This window comes from Aquarana catesbeiana, linkage group LG03 (assembly GCF_042186555.1).
Source record: "Aquarana catesbeiana isolate 2022-GZ linkage group LG03, ASM4218655v1, whole genome shotgun sequence".
In the NCBI taxonomy this organism is placed as follows: Eukaryota; Metazoa; Chordata; class Amphibia; order Anura; family Ranidae; genus Aquarana; species Aquarana catesbeiana.
This window is the reverse complement of record NC_133326.1, coordinates 300,777,336-300,796,915: the sequence shown is the minus strand read 5'-3', so window position 1 is coordinate 300,796,915 and position 19,580 is coordinate 300,777,336. Positions and strand designations below refer to the sequence as shown.

The 19,580-nt window shown below is 44.0% G+C and overlaps 1 protein-coding gene across 1 annotated transcript in view; it reads left to right on the top strand.

Annotated features, from left to right (window-relative positions):
• OTOGL (otogelin like) overlaps window positions 1–19,580 on the top strand; it is a 202,821-nt gene that overhangs the window by 29,438 nt on the left and 153,803 nt on the right. Inside the window, exons 6-10 of the mRNA XM_073620249.1 lie at window positions 8,374–8,539; window positions 10,794–10,868; window positions 11,103–11,155; window positions 14,854–15,016; window positions 15,119–15,226. Of these exons, the coding sequence (XP_073476350.1) occupies window positions 8,374–8,539; window positions 10,794–10,868; window positions 11,103–11,155; window positions 14,854–15,016; window positions 15,119–15,226 (565 nt within the window). The remainder of the gene's footprint in view (window positions 1–8,373; window positions 8,540–10,793; window positions 10,869–11,102; window positions 11,156–14,853; window positions 15,017–15,118; window positions 15,227–19,580) is intronic.

Here is a 19,580-nt window from a genome sequence, read left to right as displayed (position 1 = left end):
GGCTCGCCTGAGGTACCTCCCGGGACCTCGGGGAATACTGTACCCTTGCCGATTACATTCAGAGCGGATGCGGAGTTGAAGGCTATCCTACAGGCCCTCCCGACACGTGCGGATATCGAAGCCCTGGTGGGGAAGGTGGAGGCCGCACACAAGAGAGAGATTCGGGCGGTAAAGCAGGACGTTCAAGCATTATCCACTCGCCTCTCGGCAGGTGAATCCTCCCTGGTGACCCTCGAGCAGAGAGTAACCAACCTAGAATCTCGCCAAAGGGACCAAAGGGATCTAACTCAGCAGTAGACCTCCAGTTCCGCATGGAGGAAATGGAGGACCGGAGCCGGAGGAACAACCTGCGGCTTCGGGGCCTCCAGGAGGCAACGGGCCCGTCGGACTTACTGGCCACGGTCATAGATATATTCAAAAGAGTGGCGGGCGATCACCTCCCTGAACGCATAGAGGTAGATCGGGTTCATAGAGCTCTGGGCCCTCGCCCGTCTGACCCTTCCAGACTGCGAGACGTGATTTGCCGGCTACATCACTATACACATAAAGAAGCCATAGCCCGCGGAGCCTGGGAGACAGGTGATCTGGAATTTGATGGCGCCACCGTCAAGCTTCTGCCCAACATCTCCAGGCCAACACTTCACCGACGCGCCCTCTTGAAACCCCTACTAGACCTGGCCAGACGCTGCAACGCAACTTACCGATGGGGTTTTCCATTGTCGGTCACCTTCCTCAAGGACCAGAAATCCTTCCTGCTGCGATCCCCGGAATCCCTGCCAGCTCTCTTTGACTTTCTCGGAACGGACCCGATCGCCATCCCCAACTGGCTGGACTACCTACCCCGTGCTCCAGGTCGTTTAGGCACATCGAGGGGACAAGCTCCACAACCTCAGCGGCCGCAAAGACACGGAAGACGTCCCCGTTCTTTATCCCAAGATGAGAACCGGGAAGCGTGAGTAACTGATTCTATACCCCTTGTGCCGCTTGTGAAACCCCGTTACCCACTTTAATTAAATCATCACCCTTACACGCGCTCACTTGAATGGCGGTACTGCTGTCTCTTTTGAATCCGGCAACCATCTAGTCATTGCGAGCAGTCACAGTAGACTCCCACTACCCCCTCTTCACATTTCACTCCTACTGCCACCTTTTGACTCCCATACTCCGCCTCCCGGTCCACCATACATAGGAACCCGCTTTGATCCGGGACCATGGGCTGCAGTATACTATTGTCCTCCTTATGTGTGTTTTTTTTTTTTTTTTTTTTTGAGGACATCCTGCTTTACCCCAGAAATGGAGTCGATATGGAAACCATCATGGGGAGGAAGGGGACATGTTGTGGATCACCTTTTCCTTACCTCCAGAGGGAGAGCGAACATTTAAGTGTTTTTGTTGGGTTAACCCCCAGAGTTGGTTAGTTAGGGTCTAGACGTGAAGATTACTCTCCATTGTGCCACGCAAGAAACTCTATTTTTTGTTTTATCTGCCATGTAAAAGCACTCTTTGCCATTGCACACCTAGTTGGAGAATTCTAAAAACCGGTGCTTTGTCATCCAAGCGACCCTGATGTAATAATATCCTGGGGGATGGCTATCACATTTAAACCGAATTGAGAATAGAGTCTGGTTCCTAGTTACGTTATAAGAAGCCCAGGGGTTGTCTGTCTTTTGCTTCATGTCTCCGGACGACCGCAGATGTGCATACAATGCAGAGCCAAACCCTATTTACACTATATGTTTACAAGAAACCATAGTTGCCATTTTGCTTATATATTGCATTCTGTTTTTTTTTCTCTTTTTTTTTTTTTTTTTTATTTTTATATTTTATTACTGTTGATATGCATGTGTTGCCGGGGTGGGTGGGAGACCTGGATTCTTATTTTGCAGGTTACTGACCACCCACACCCCACATAGGCCATTGTATACATCCGGGGCTCCGGTTTTGTATACATATTAAGTCGATTAGACTTACCCATTTAGCTTGTATCGGGTCAGACCTCTTCGGCCCGAGTACTTATTTCTTCCTTCCTCGCCTTTTCCTTTCTTCCTATTTTCTCCCTCTCTCTCCCTGTTACCTTCTGTTAATCCTTCCCTCCTTTTATTCTATTTTAGATTACTAAATCCCCCCCCTTTTTTTTTTTTTTGTGTGCTGAGACATGGCGGTAGATTCCCTTAAAATAACCTCTCTTAATGCGAGGGGTCTAAACACCCCGGAGAAGAGACGTATGTTACTACATGACCTCAAAAAGTACCATACTGACATCGCCTTCATACAAGAGACGCATTTTAAAACGGATAAATCCCCTGCACTGCAGAATAGGTCTTTCTCCCGAGTCTATCACTCAACCAACTCCCACTCTAAGTCCAGGGGGGTTTCTGTATTAATTTCCAGCAAACTGCCATGGCAATTTCAGGAGGTGTTAGCGGACCCTGAAGGGCGATATATCTTTCTTAAGGGACTAATTTGTGGTATACAATTTACACTAGCCACATTGTATGCTCCCAACGAACACCAAAACAGGTTTCTGAGACATATAGTAGACAAACTATTGACATTCAAACAGGGCCAACTGATCTTAGGAGGAGATCTTAATGTTCCTCTGACTCCTTCCATAGATACATCTTCTGGTAGCTCCTCCCTTCCCCCCTCTTCTAGAAAACATATAGCGCAGACTCTACACAACGCTCAGTTGACTGATGTGTGGCGCCTCCAACATTCCGGAGAAAGAGATTATTCTTTTTTTTCTCCCCCACATAAGGTATACTCCAGGATTGACCTGTTTTTGATACCCCATGATCAGTTGCACCTTGTGAGCTCCACATCCATCCGTCAGCGCTACCTATCCATATCCCACCCTCTTATTTCAAGCAGGTACAGTCCCTTTTCACAAGATTTATATGGACACACAAAAAGCCCCGTTTACCACGCTCACAACTGACACTCCCCAAAAGTGAGGGAGGACTAGCACTACCTGACATACGACAATACTTCCTGGCCTCCCACTTGGGACGTATTCTTGACTGGAGGAGGAACAAAACTTCCAAACTATGGGTTCATCTGGAACAATCCCAAACTCACATACCCCTGAAGGGTGCGTTGTGGTGCTATAGTGACCTTCCCTCTAGAATGAGATCTCACCCTTTAATTGGTACCACCTTGAAACATAGCCATCAAATAGCCTTACAGACGTCCCTCACATCCAAAAATTCTCCTCTGCTCCCTATCTTGGGCCACCCAAACTTTACCCCGGGCTTGCAGCTGACGGACTACACTACTCTTAGAGATTCGGGATGGGACCATGTAGCCAAATTTACCAATAGAGAGAGATGGCCATCCATTACTGATCTGACTAACCCAGCGGGTGACTACCACCTCCCTTTCTGGAAAGCCGCTCAATTACACCATTTCCTTCACTCCCTCCCAGGACCACAAGCTTTTACCCGTCAGCAAACGTCGTTTGAAGATCTCTGTACAGGAGAGGGCCCAATAGCCCACATTTTGTCCCAAACGTATTCCCTAGTAAATTCGCCAAAAGAACAACCACCTCTGCCTTGCCTGGTCAGATGGGAGAGAGACCTAGACTGCACGTTTTCAGTAGCCCAGCAACAACGAATAATCACACTAGCTCTCAAATCTTCGCTTTGCACTAAAATTCAAGAAACAAACTTCAAGCTGCTCAACCGCTGGTACTTGACCCCTTCCAGGTTGCAGAAGTGCTTTCCCTCCTCCCCGAATCGGTGCTGGCGCTGTGACGAGGAGGAGGGAGCTCTAATTCACATTTTCTGGTCCTGCTCTAAGTTAAGGGACTTCTGGGGAGAGATCAGACGCATAACACAAAAGTGTACAGAATATATTATCCCTAACGAGGCCGCGTTCTTTCTTCTACACCACTCTTCGATCCCCATCAAGTGGTACAAGAAATCCCTCACACGTCATTTGCTCAATGCAGCGAAGGTGTGTATACCACTCTGCTGGAAACAACCTTTTTCCCCAGCCATTTCATTATGGTTGCGGAAAGTGGAGGAAATAAAGAAAATGGAAGACCTGATTCTAGCTGCACAACATAAACAGGAAGCACATAAAAAGACCTGGGACATCTGGAACGCTTTCATTTACTCCGAGGAAGGCCAGCGGTTACTCGGGTCATGATTATAAACCCCACAATTACTGAGATCACACGGTCCGAGTGGGTTTGCGGGCCTAACTGCCGCCATGTCTCCACTTTCCTTATCTTTCACCTCTACTCCTCTCCCTTTCCCCCCCCTCCCCCCCCCCCCCCCCCTTATACATATATTTTTGTTTTTCTCTTTTTCCTTTTCTCTCTTCCTCTCTCTTTTACTAACAATCTAAAGAGCATCAGCTCCCACTTTCTAAAGTAAAGTTGAAAAAGTTGGTGGGGGACGCCCTGTAGATGTAGAACTTTACACAATATTGTTTAGTGATAACAGATACCACGCCAAGGGGTGTCACATGCTTAGAAGATCCTTGATCACATATGTACCATACGATGTCTTGAATATTAGTGACCCCTGTATAGCAATTGTAACATAATGTATGTACCTTCTACTTTTTCTGTTTGTACATTGGGGCCCTCACCCCTGTTTGGAGTTAAATAAATTCTATATTTGAAAAAAAAACAGATCCCCAGATCCCGACCCCCCCATTATGTGAATGAGTATAGGGTACATCGTACCACTACCCATTCACCAAAAAAGTGTCAAAAAGTAATAAAAACACAGAGACAGGTTCTGACAATTCCTTTATTAACCACTTGCTGACCAGTCGCCGTCATTATACTACGGCAGGTCGGCACGATCCCATGAACCGTCGTAATTGTACTTCGGCTCCTTAAAGCAGGGTAGCGGGCGCGTGCGCCCACTCTTGCTCTTGGCTGGCGGTTGCGATGACCGCCGGCCATGCACGATCGCGGGCACGACAGGCAGAACAGGGACGTGTGTGTGTGTAAACACACAAATCCCTGTTCTGTACGCTGAGGAGAGGCAGATTGTGAGTTCCTAATAGCTAGGAACCATGATCTGTCATCTCCTATAGTCAGTCCCCTCCCCCCACAATTAGAACACACAGTCAGGGAACACAGTTAACCCCTTGATCGCCCCCATGTGTTAACCCCTTCCCTGCCAGTGACATTTACACAGTAATCAGTATAATTGTCAATGGTTTCATAAATGTATCAAAAGTGTCCAATGTGTCTGCCATAATGTCGCAGTCTCGAAAAAAATCGCAGATTGCCGCCATTACTAGTAAAAAAAAATAATAATAATAAAAATGCCATAAATCTATCCCCTATTTTGTAGACGCTATAACTTTTGCACAAACCAATCAATATACGCTTATTGCAATTTTTATTACCAAAAATATGTAGAAGAATACATATTGGCCTAAACTTAAGAAAAAAATTCGCTTTTTTAAAAAAAAAATTGGGGATATTTAATATAGCAAAAAGTACAAAATATGTATTTTTTTTAAAATTGTCGCTCTTTTTTTGATTATAGTGCAAAAAATTAAAAACTGCAGAGGTGATCAAATACCACCAAAAGAAATCTATTTGTGGGAAAAAAAGAACGTCAATTTTGTTTGGGTACAGCGTTGCAGGACTGCGCAGTTGTCAGTTTAAGCAACGCAGTGCCAAATCGCAAAAAATGGCCCGGTCATTGAGCAGCCAAATCTTCCGAGGCTGAAGTGGTTAAAAAATTTTAAAAAGTGTCCCCAATATAGATACATCGTCAATCGCACCGCCACCACCGCCTGACTCGAAAACGAAAAACAAATTGCTCCGCTGTCAACTAAGGCAAACTGCCAAATGCCTGGCGTGCCATTTGACGGTTCTTATATGGGTAACCTGGCGACGTCACCTGGCGGCACCCCCCCTTGGTGGCCACCCGACCGGTGCCACCAGATGACGTCGCCAGGTGGCCCAACCCTTACACATTTAAGAATTGTTTTCTTTTTCTGGTAAGGCAGTACAGCGGGTGTCGTGATTGACGATGGATTTATATCAGGGGACACTATTTTTTCATTTTTAATTTTTTAATGAAGGAATTGTCTTTTTTTTGTTTTTTGACATTTTTTGGTGAATGGGTAGGAGTAAGATGTACCCTATACTCATTCACATAGGGGGGGAAGGATCTGCTGGCCCCCTTATTAAAGGGAGCTTCCAGATTCTGATAACCCCCCTGCCTGCAGACCCCCACAACCACAGCCCAGGGTTGTGGGGATGAGGCCCGTGTCCCTATCAACATGGGGACATGGCGCTTTGGGGTGGGGAGAAGCAGAGTTGATGGCATGTGGCCTGGTATTGTTCAGGAGGGGAGGGTGCCTGCTCTTTCTCCCCCCCCCTTTCCTGGCCTGCCAGGCTGCATACTCGGATAAGGGTCTGGTATGGATTTTGGGGGGACCCCACGTCGTTTCTTTTTAAATTTTGGTGGGGTTTCCGCCTAAAATCTATGCCAGACCCTTAGGACCTGGCATGGACTGGGGAGGAGGGGGTTGTTGTTTAATTTTCTCTTGCCGGCAATGGTATTGTATTTCCAGCAATTTAAATGTAATTTCATTAATTTCTTAATTTTTTCTTTAGAAAGGTAATTTCTGCTGCAGCATGTTCTATACATACTACAAAAGCGCCACTTTACAGGAAGACTAAGGGAACCCGCCAGGCACTATATTTAACCTCCCTGGCGGTATGATTATTTCGGATTTTAGGTGCTGAAAGCGGTACAATTATTTTGCATGGAAATTTGGCGTTTTATATTGTAGGCCTGTAATTCTTAACAATAACACACTTAAATCTGTCCAAACAAGAGTGTAGTAGATATCCCGGGTATGATAAAGTTTGAAACACAAAAACATAAATTATAATATAATAAAAAAAAAATAATAATTAAAAAAAATCAAAATAAATAGTAATAAAATAAATTTCCACACGATTCACTATCGCTCAATTCTGCAAGTGTTCTAATTTACTATTGCTGTTTTATAGCTGGTCTAAAGCCATTTTTGACGTAAAGGGACACTTTTTGGTTGCTATGGACAATCTCCAGTTTCCAGGCAGAAAGAACAGTATATGCAATATAAAACTGCATGCAGGGCATGGGCCAGAGCACTGGGACAAATGGGATGTGAAATGATTTCATACAGTACTGTAATCTGTAAGATTACAGTACTGTATGTGTTATGCTTTTTACATTTTTTTGAATTTGCCGCCAGGCTCCGCCCCCGTGCGTCGCGCCGCTCGCAGGGAACGGAGCCTGGCACAGAGAGGCTTCGGAACAGGACACAGCCCGCGGACACTGCGGGGGACATCGCAGGATCCCGGGGACAAGGTAAGTAAGGAGGCACCAGGATCCTGCGAAGCAATCCCGAGTGTGGCTCGGGGTTACCGCTAATGGTCCTGAATTTTAACTCCGAGCCACACTCGGGAAAACCGCCAGGGAGGCTACAGCGATTTTTCCTTTTTATTGTTGTACTTTAAGCATAATTAAAATCACTGCTCTTGTAAAAACGATCTTTTAAAAAAAAAGTTTTTACATTGACACATGTCCCCCAGGACAGTACCCGAACCCCATACACTTTTTATGACCAATCACTTGCATATAAGCTTTCAAAATGGGGACTTTTGATTTTTCAAGTTCGGGTCCTATAGACTTTAAAGTGGATGTAAACCCGATTCATGAAATTTGAGTTGGGCACTTAGATCTGCAGTGTTTTGTTATCTCTCTCCAAAGCCCTGTGTCTCGTAGCTTTCTCTTGCTGCGTTCCTCTGTTATCAGCCTAATAAGTTTCCATCACATATGATAAAACCAGCCGGAGTTTGGAGTCGGGGGAGGTTGTTATAAATAAATTAGTAGAGCCCTGAACGATACAACGGAGAAAGCTGACAGTCTCTACCTATGTGTAGAGTGCCTTTCTTCCAATCAGCTGTCTTGGCTGTCTTGGCTGTGTGCCAGACTTCTCTGCAATGATACAGAGGAAGAGAAAAAATCCTAACACGAAGGGCACTTTCTAAATAGTATCTAAAGATGAAGACAGCAGATATAGATGTAAAACTTATATAGGGAGATTTGTTTCATCACTGTGTATCATCTTTGGCTGTTCACTTCACTGGGTATATGGAAGGTTTACATCCACTTTAATAGAGTTTGCCGTTCGGGTCAGAACTTTTTCTCTTTTTGGGAGTTCTGGTGTGAACCAAACAAGGGGGTGTTCGGCCCATCTCTATTAATAAACATATAATTCAACACATTTCATTTTCCAATAGATCAGTGTGACACTAGAATAAATGTATTAACAATATAGTAAGTTGAAATTTTACCTTATTGATGGATAAAGTGAAAAATATTAAACTGTTTTCCGTAGGAGTTGTCTGCCGCTTTGGAATGTTGTTCCATCAATGTTCATCATACTGTGGTCGCACTTGTTCCTCTCTTTCCCTGGGAGAAGTTTGCACTGATGAGTGTATAGAAGGATGTAACTGCCCCGATGGAAAGTACTTTGATGAGTCTCTTAGTTTTTGTGTTCCTATGTAAGTATATGTGTTGAATGTAAGGCACAGTTTAAAAAGGTGGGATATATATATATATATATATGTTATATAGGTTATATGTTATGTTTTGTTAGGTTATATGATAGCTGTCACACAACCCTGGCAGAAATGAGGTACTGGGTTTGATTTCGATAGTCCCATATTTCAGCAAAAATTCGAAATGGAGTTTGTCTGTTCTCCCCATATTTGAGTGGGTTTCCTGTGGATCCCCAAGTTTCTTTCCACAATTTATGAATATACTAATTGATTAATTAGCCTTCATCTAAATTGCTCTACTGTGTTTATGTGCTTGTGAACGATGTTAGTAACCTTCTTCATGTGCAGGGACTTATATGATTGATTGTGTCCAGTGCTGCAAAATATGCTGGCACTGTATAGATAAATAAAACAGGCATTGTTAGACAATTAACTTAATTATTCTCTGAAATACACATATGAAGTATGTACAGTATAATGATGTCATATATACAGTCATGACCAAATATATTGGCACCCCTGCATTTCTGTCAGATAATACAACACTTTGCCCAGAAATGTGTTGCAATTGCAAATGTTTAGGCATTCTCATGTTTATTTCTTTTGTTTGTATTGGTATGACACAAAAAAGTGGAGAAACAAAAAGCTAAATCTGACACATTCCACGCAAAACTCCTAAAATGGACTGGACAAAATTATTGGCACCTTCTCAAAATTGTAAGAAATAATTGCATTCCAAATTTGTGATGCTCCAGTAATTTGTAATTAAATTCACATGTATTAATTAACAGGTGCTGACAATATAGAAATTACACTGGCGAACAGTTAAAATGGTGAAAAACTGACTCAACCTTTCTGTTGTGTGTCTCTGTGTGCCACACATGGAGAGGGGAAAGAGCATTAAAGAATTGTCTGAGGATTTGAGAACAAAAATTGTGGAAAAGAATGAACAATCCCAAGGTTACAAGTCCATCTCCAGAGATCCTCATGTTCCTGTGTCCACTGTGCGCAACATTCTCAAGAAGTTTACACCCCATGGCACTGTAGCTTATCTCCCTGGACATGATTGAAAGAGAAAAATTGATCAAGGATTGCAATAAAGGATTGTTCGAATGGTGGATCTTGATCAACTTCCACACAAATTCAAGCTGACCTTCAGGCACAGGGTACAAATGTATCAACTCGCACTATACATTGCCATCTGAATGAAAAGGGACGCTATGGTAGGGAGGACCCCACTGCTGACAGAGATACAAAAAAAAGCCGGATTGGAGTTTGCCAAAAGTACCTGAGGAAGCCATATTCCTTTTGGGAGAATGTGCTGTGGACAGACGAAACAAAATTACAGCTTTTTGGTAAAGCTCATCATTCCAATGTTTACGAAAAAGTAATGAGGCCATTACAGGAAAGAATACAGTCCCTACAGTCAAACATGGTGGGAGTTCACTGATGTTTTGGGGTTGCTTTGCTGCTTCAGGCACTGGATGCCTTGACTGTGTGCATGGCATTATGAAATCTGAAGACTAACAAAAAAATTCTGAGGTGCAATGTAGGGCCAAGTGTCAGAAAGTTGGGTCTCTGTCAGAGGTCATGGGTCTTACAGCAGGACAATGACCCAAAGCACACATTAAAAAGCACCCAGAAATTGTTTAAGACAAAGCGCTGGAGAGTACTGACCTGGCCAGCAATGAGTCCAGATCTAAATCCCATAGAGCAACTGTGGAAAGATCTCAAAATAGCAGTCCAGGAAAAGGAACCCTTCTAATCTGAGAGACCTGGAGCAGTTGGTGGAAGAAGAGTGGTCCAAAATTCCAGTAGAGAGATGTAAAAAACGTATTGGTGGTTACAGGAAATGGTTGATTCCAGTTATTTTTTCCAAGGGGTGTACTACCAAATATTAAATTGAGGGTGCCAATAATTTTGTCCAGTCCATTTTTGGAGTTTTGTGTGGAATGTGTCAGATTTGGCTTTTTCTTTCTCCACTTTTTTGTGCCATACCAATACAAACAAAAGAAATAAACAAGAGAAAGCCTAAACATTTGTAATCACAACAATTTTCTGGGTGAAGTGTTGCATTATCTGACAGAAATGTAGGGGCGCCAATATTTTTGGCCATGACTGTATCAGTCAGCTAGAATATACATCGGTTGTGCCAATCAGTCATTCTCCACATAGGCTTTTTGCTGCTTTTAGAAAATAGAACACAGATTTATAATATACAAAAAATACAGGTTGTGAACATTTCTTTCTACTGCAGATCAAACTGTCGTTGTTATTACAAGGGCAGAATTTACCATCCTGGGGAAGTGATTTTAAGACAGTCTGGATCTTGGTAAGATGAACGTTAAATAATTGTTTTCAGAAAGTATTTAATGGGAATGGGCCATGAGAAAAAAATGTATAGTTTACAGTGAAGTGAGCCTCGCTTTGTACCTTATTCAGTAGGTCAAAGCGCAATAACTCAAAGTCATCAATTGAAATCAATCGTTTGCCCTGCAGTGCTTAGTATTAATACTTCTCCACTCCACTAATTACAGAAATAAGGTTCTTTATCTTTTTCTGCTAGCCAGTGTTTGAATGGGACAATGAGGTGTACTGAAACCGCTACAACTATGACAGGTATGTTAACATTGTTGAACCACTAGGCACATAATCTATAATTTGCACATTTCAGAACATATTTTTAATAAATACCTGTTACATACATGCATTTCCATAATTTAAATTATTTTAAACACTAAGGGGTCAATTCACTAAGCTTTACTGCATGCGATAATGGTATTTTGCTCATTTGCATATACATTATCGCACGCAGTAAATAAAGTAAAAAAAAAAACATAATAAAATAATAATGATTATGGGGTGTATATACTGCAAAAAAAGTCATGCCAGTAAATACCGCATAAAAAGCTCTTAAGTCCAATTCACAAATGGACCAGAGAGTAAAAAAATCATGCAATATTTACAAATTGGGGTTTTGCTGGCGGTATCACATGCGGTATTTGTCAAAAAACAGCATGGGGGTCGAGGGGACCCCCACGCTGTATTTTGACAAGTAGCTGGTTGCTAAGGAGCGGGCCGGGAAGCCAGAAGCCATGTCCTTAACAACTGATGATTTATCAGCTGACAGCGGGTTCCCCGCTGACAGCTGAATGTAAGAAGAAAAGCAGACAATTAAAAATGATGAAAAAAACCCAGCATGGGGTCCCCCCCAATGCATACCAGGTCCTTTGGATCTGGTATGGATTTTAGGGGGAACCCCATGCCAAAAAAAAAAAAAGACATTGGGTCCCCCCAAAAACCATACCAGACCCTTATCTGAGCATGCAGCCCAGCGGGTCAGGAAAGGTGGGGGGACGAGTGAGCCCCTCCTGAACCATACCAGGCCACATGCCCTCAACAAGAAGGGGTGGGTGCTTTGGGGCAGGGGGGCTCTGCCTCCCCCACCCTGAAGCACCTTGTCCCCATGTTGATGTGGACAAGGGCCTCATCCCCACAACCTCGACTGGTGGTTGTGGGGGTCTGGGGGCAGGGGGCTTATCAGAATCTGGAAGCCCCCTTTAAGAAGGGGGCCCCTAGATCCTGACCCCCCATGTGAATAAGTATAAGTACCCCTACCCCTTCACAAGAAAACTGTCACAAAGTAATAAAAACACACAGTTTTTGACAATTCCTTTATTAGAAAATTAAAAAAATAGCGTCCCCGGGTGTATACCCACTGTCAATCATGATACCAGCTGGACCTGAAAAAAAAAAAAGACGCTCCTGCCATTGATGAAGGCTGGCTGCCTACTGTAGGCTTCGGCGTGTGATATTTCTTATATAGGTAAGGGGCGGGGCCACCTGGCTATGTCACCTGGTGGTCCCGCCCCCTTGTGATGTCACAGACCAGTACATGCTGGGTCGGTGACGGGACTACCAGGTGACTCCACCCCTTACCTATATAAGAAATGTCAAACGGCGGAGCCTGCAGTAGGCAGCCTACCCCAAAGCACCCCCCCCCCATATTGAGGGCATGAAGCCTGGTATGTTTCAGGAGGGGGGCGCTATGCTCTTCCTCCCCTTTCCTGACCTGCCGGGCTGCATACTCGGATAAGGGTCTGGTATGGATTTTGGGGGATCCCAGGCTTTTTTTTTCAAATTTTGCTTACCCTTAAAATCCATACCAGACCCTAAGGGCCTGGTATGCATGGGGGGGGGGCACCCCACACAGTTTTTTTTTTCAACATTTTTTATTTCGGCTTTTTTTTTTACATCAGTAAGAACATGAGTCATCAGTTGTTAAGAACGTGATGGCCAGCTTCCTGACCCGCTCCTTAGCAACCAGCTCAATGCATTAAATTACCGCAATAACTAATGCAGTAATTACCGCTAAATTGAACAAATACCTCATTCAGTATTTAATGCAACATTCTTAAGGAATTGAACACTTGCACAATTGTTACCGCATTGAATGAGCTGTTATTTAACTCTAATACCCTGTACACACGGTCGTATTTTCCGACGGAAAAAGTGCGATCGGATTGTGTTGTTTGAAATTCCGATCGTGTGTGGGCTCCATCGAACTTTTTCCGTCGAATTTCCGACACACAAAGTTTATAAAATTTTCCGACAACAAAATCCGATCGGTTAAATTCCAATCGTGTGTACACAAATCGAACGCACAAAGTGCCACGCATGCTCAGAATAAATTAAGAGACAAAAGCTATTGGCTACTGCCCTGTTTATAGTCCCGACGTACGCGTTTTACGTCACCACGTTCAGAATGATCGGATTTTCCGACAACTTTGTGCGACCGTGTGTATGCAAGACAAGTTAGAGCCAACATCCATTGGAAAAAATCCTAGGATTTTGTTGTCGGAATGTCCGATCAATGTCCGATCGTGTGTACAGGGCATTAGTGAACCCCTAAATTATTTATGGCATACAGTTCCCCTGATAATAGACTGGTTTTGCTTTTCTTTTTCTTTCCATCTTTTGTATTTGTTAGCCTTCAGGCCCGTTCACACGATCAGAAAATCATACAAAAAATACCACTTTCGAAGCGATTGTATGATAATCTGATTGTTAGTACACAGCTTTCGTTCAAAATTTTCAGAAGGGACAAACATGAAAATTGTTCTCCCACGATACAAGATCATACGATTTTTGTTTAATCAGTACAGTTTTTGTCCAAAAATGCAATACAAATACACTACAACACATGACATTACTTCTGAATTTTTATTCTGTCACATGAGAATTCTCGTACTTTAGTAGCATGCAAAAAAAAAAAAAAAAAAAGGATGATCATTCATCTGATAATCTCATTATGTGTACTAGACTTTAATGTCATTTTTTACCAGTGCTGTAGACTGAGCCACTTACCACCTCCTTCACTGCCCTTCACAGCAGAGTTACGTAGAAAAGTTACAGGGCTAGCAATGATTTCCTGTGTGGCTCCTACATCAATACACTTATGCCCTGTACACACGATCGCACATCCCGACAACAAAATCCATCGGATGTTGGCTCAAACTTGTCTTGCATACACACGGTCACACAAAGTTTTGGAAATTCCGAACGTCAAGAACGCGGTGACTTACAACACATACGACGAGCTGAGAAAAATGAAGTTCAATATCCAGTCAAGCTCTTCTGCTTGATTCTGAGCATGTGTGGCACTTTGTGCGTCAGAATTGTCTACACACGATCGGAATTTACACGAACGGATTTTGTTGTCGTAAAATTTTAGATCCAGCTCTCAAACTTTGTGTGTCGGAAATTCCGATGGAAAAATTCTGATGGAGCCCACACACGGTCGGAATTTCCGACAACAAGCTCCGATCGTGTGTACAGGGCATAAGTGTGGAGGATGCATGAAAAACAATCACTATACTTTAAGCTTCCCTTTAGCAGCTTCCTTCACTGCCTTGCAATTCTGCATGCTTAGCAATCTTTTAATTTTAATATTGCTGTGGGGAAGCAACGACCAACCAGTGTTCTGAATCAGGAATCCTGCATGTTGCTTCAACTCCTGCACCTCTATACTGCTATGTACCAGCAGCAAAGCATAGGTTAATTTTAAATATGAACAATAATTTTCTCCACAGGACTTTTCAAAGGAGGCATGCGTTTTCTACCAATATAGCCTTATTGTGCTTGAAAATTCAGTTAGATGTGCCTGTCTGCCATCATCTATCAATGTGTATACATCACAGTCTAACTGGAGTCTGTCAATCATAGGGCTACAGCATAGTGTACAATGTCCTATATATTATCATGATAAGAATAACAGAAGTAGTCTGTGATTTCTTCTACTTCATTTTATGTTAAAGGTCAAACATGCCCAGAAGGAAAAATATACTTTGACTGCAGGAATCCTGTTCTTGGTGTACCATCTGCTGGTGTGAACTGTGAAGTAACTTGTGCCAACCTGGCAATGAATTTCTCATGTGTCCCATCCCCACCTTGTGCCAGTGGGTGTATTTGTCCACCAGGGTAAGTAAGTAGATATGATGCATTGCATAGATGACTGTTTATGTGTATATTCATGTATTAATATGTATGTGTATATTCTTTTGATATTATGTTGTTTTGCAGTATGGCTGAGCATAAAGGGAAATGTTATGTTCCTGATAGCTGCCCATGTTCATGGAAAGATTGGGAATACTTATCTGGAGAAGTCATAACTACACCGTGCTACACATGGTAGGTTATTTAAATCTTCTACAGGTAAACTATGAAGGAATGTATATACACTGTATATATTATGTACAGTCACGTCCATATATATTGAGACATCGACACAATTCTAATCTTTTTTTGCTCTATACACCACCACAATGGACTTGAAGTGAAATGAACAAAATGTGCTTTAACCTCCCTGGCGGTATGATTATTTCAGATTTTAGGTGCTGAAAGCGGTACAATTATTTTGCACAGAAATTTGGCGTTTTATATTGTAGGCCTGTAATTCTTAGGAATAGTTCACTTAAATCTGTCCAAACAAGAGTCTAGTAGACATCCCGGGTATGATAAAGTTTGAAAAACGAAATAAAAAATTATAATATAATAAATAACTATAAATAATTATAACAAATAATAATATAATAATAATAAAAATTATTCAATAATGTAATCAAATCAAAAACACTGAAATTTGCTCAGTTGCAGAATTGTCGCTTTCGTTACTTTTAGTGCTTGATGACGGATCTCCCCACAAATCACTATCGCTCAATTCTGCGAGTGATTCTATTTTATTATCGCTGTTTTCTAGCTGGTCTAAAGACACTTTTGATGTAAAGAGACAGTTTTGGTTGCTATGGACAATCTCCAGTTTCCAGGCAGAAAGAACAGTTTTTATAATATAAAACTGCATGCAGGACACTGGGCAGACCACTAGGGACAAAGGGGATGTGTCATTATTTGATACAGTACTGTAATCTGTAAGATTACAGTATACTGTATCTGTACTGTGTGTTTCACTTTTTGAATTTGCCGCCGAACTCCGTCCCCGTGCGTCGCAATGCTCGCAGGGAACGGAGCTCGGCACTGTGAATCGAGCGAGACACAGCGGCTCGCCGATCACAGCGGGGAGACATCGCAGGATCCAGGAGACAAGGTAAGTAAACTCTTCCTGGATCCTGCGATGCGATCCCGAGTCTGGCTCGGGGTTACCGCTTTTGGTATGAAAAATCCACCCCGAGCCAGACTCGGGAATACCGCCAGGGGGGTTAACTGCAGACTTTCAGCTTTAATTTGAGGGTATTTACATCCAAATCAGGTGAACGGTGTAGGAATTACAACAGTTTGTATATGTGCCTCCCACTTTTTAACCACTTGGCGACCGCCTCACGCCGATTTACGTCGGCAAAGTGGCACGGACAGGCAAAATCACGTACATATACATGATTTGCCTTCCGCGGGTGGGGGGTCCGATCGCACCCCCCCCCGGTGCCCGAGGCGGTCGTCTTTTGTCCCACGGCGATCGGAGATGAGGGGGAGGCCATCCGTTCGTGGCCCCCCCCTCGCGATCGCCACCGGCCAATCACATCATTCCTTTGCTGCTGTATGCTAAACAGCAGCAAAGGAAATGATGTCATCTCTCCTCGGCTCGGTAATTTCCGTTCCGGCCCGAGGAGAGAAGACAGGTATGTGAGTGCACAACACTACACACACACAGTAGAACATGCCAGGCACACAAAACACCCCGATCCCCCCCCCGATCCCCCCCCAATCACCCCCCCCAATCACCCCCCCCCCCCGTCACAAACTGACACCAGCAGTTTTTTTGTTTTTTTTTTGTTTTTTTTTTCTGATTACTGCATTGGTGTCAGTTTGTGACAGTTACAGTGTTGGGACAGTTAGTATTACCCCCCTGTAGGTCTAGGATACCCCCCTAACCCCCCCTAATAAAGTTTTAACCCCTTGATCACCCCCTGTCACCAGTGTCGCTAAGCGATCATTTTTCTGATCGATGTATTAGTGTCGCTGGTGACGCTAGTTAGGGACCTAAATATTTAGGTTCGCCGTCAGCGTTTTATAGCGACAGGGACCCCCATATACTACCGAATAAATGTTTTAACCCCTTGATGGCCCCCTAGTTAACCCTTTCACCACTGATCACCGTATAACTGTTACGGGTGACGCTGGTTAGTTTGTTTATTTTTTATAGTGTCAGGGCACCCGCCGTTTATTACCGAATAAAGGTTTAGCCCCCTGATCGCCCGGCGGTGATATGCGTCGCCCCAGGCAGCGTCAGATTAGCGCCAGTACCGCTAACACCCACGCACGCAGCATACGCCTCCCTTAGTGGTATAGTATCTGATTGGATCAATATCTGATCCGATCAGATCTATACTAGCGTCCCCAGCAGTTTAGGGTTCCCAAAAACACAGTGTTAGCGGGATCAGCCCAGATACCTGCTAGCACCTGCGTTTTGCCCCTCCGCCCGGCCCAGCCCAAGTGCAGTATCGATCGATCACTGTCACTTACAAAACACTAAACGCATAACTGTAGCGTTCGCAGAGTCAGGCCTGATCCCTGCGATCGCTAACAGTTTTTTTGGTAGCATTTTGGTGAACTGGCAAGCACCAGCCCCAGGCAGCGTCAGGTTAGCGCCAGTAGCGCTAACACCCACGCACGCACCGTACACCTCCCTTAGTGGTATAGTATCTGAACGGATCAATATCTGGTCCGATCAGATCTATACTAGCGTCCCCAGCAGTTTAGGGTTCCCAAAAACGCAGTGTTAGCGGGATCAGCCCAGATACCTGCTAGCACCTGCGTTTTGCCCCTCCGCCCGGCCCAGCCCAGGCCACCCAAGTGCAGTATCGATCGATCACTGACACTTACAAAACACTAAATGCATAACTGCAGCGTTCGCAGAGTCAGGCCTGATCCCTGCGATCGCTAACAGTTTTTTTGGTAGTATTTTGGTGAACTGGCAAGCACCAGCCCCAAGCAGCGTCAGATTAGCACCAGTACCGCTAACACCCACGCACGCACCGTACACCTCCCTTAGTGGTATAGTATCTGAACGGATCAATATCTGATCCGATCAGATCTATACTGGCGTCCCCAGCAGTTTAGGGTTCCCAAAAACGCAGTGTTAGCGGGATCAGCCCAGATACCTGCTAGCACCTGCATTTTGCTCCTCCGCCCGGCCCAGCCCACCCAAGTGCAGTATCGATCGATCACTGTCACTTACAAAACACTTAACGCATAACTGCAGCATTCGCAGAGTCAGGCCTGATCCCTGCAATCGCTAACAGTTTTTTTGGTAGCTTTTTATTGAACTGGCAAGCGCCAGCGGCCTAGTACACCCCGGTCGTAGTCAAACCAGCACTGCAGTAACACTTGGTGACGTGGCGAGTCCCATAAGTGCAGTTCAAGCTGGTGAGGTGGCAAGCACAAGTAGTAACCCGCTGCCACCAAGAAGACAAACACAGGCCCGTCGTGCCCATAGTGCCCTTCCTGCTGCATTCGCCAATCCTAATTGGGAACCCACCGCTTCTGCAGCGCCCGTACTTCCCCCATTCACATCCCCAACCAAATGCAGTCGGCTGCATGAGAGGCATTTTCTTTATGTCCTCCCGAGTACCCCTATCCAACGAACCCCCAAAAAAGATGTCGTGTCTGCAGCAAGCGCGAATATAGGCGTGACACCCGCTATTATTGTCTCTCCTGTCCTGACAATCCTGGTCTTTGCATTGGTGAATGTTTTGAACGCTACCATTCATTAGTTGAGTATTAGCGTAGGGTACAGCATTGCACAGACTAGGCACACTTTCACAGGGTCTCCCAAGATGCCATCGCATTTTGAGAGACCCGAACCTGGAACCGGTTACCGTTATAAAAGTTAGTTACAAAAAAAGTGTAAAAAAAAAAAAAATATATAAAATAAAAAAAAATAGTTGTCGTTTTATTGTTCTCTCTCTCTCTATTCTCTCTCTCTTGTTCTGCTCTTTTTTACTGTATTCTATTCTGCAATGTTTTATTGTTATTATGTTTTATCATGTTTGCTTTTCAGGTATGCAATTTTTTATACTTTACCGTTTGCTGTGCTTTATTGTTAACCATTTTTTTGTCTTCAGGTACGCCATTCACGACTTTGAATGGTTATACCAGAATGATGCCTGCAGGTTTAGGTATCATCTTGGTATCATTCTTTTCAGCCAGCGGTTGGCTTTCATGTAAAAGCAATCCTAGTGGCTAATTAGCCTCTAGACTGCTTTTACAAGCAGTGGGAGGGAATGCCCCCCCCCCCACCGTCTTCCGTGTTTTTCTCTGGCTCTCCTGTCTCAACAGGGAACCTGAGAATGCAGCCGGTGATTCAGCCAGCTGACCATAGAGCTGATCAGAGACCAGAGTGGCTCCAAACATCTCTATGGCCTAAGAAACCGGAAGCTACGAGCATTTTATGACTTAGATTTCGCCGGATGTAAATAGCGCCATTGGGAAATTGGGGAAGCATTTTATCACACCGATCTTGGTGTCATCAGATGCTTTGAGGGCAGAGGAGAGATCTAGGGTCTAATAGACCCCAATTTTTTCAAAAAAG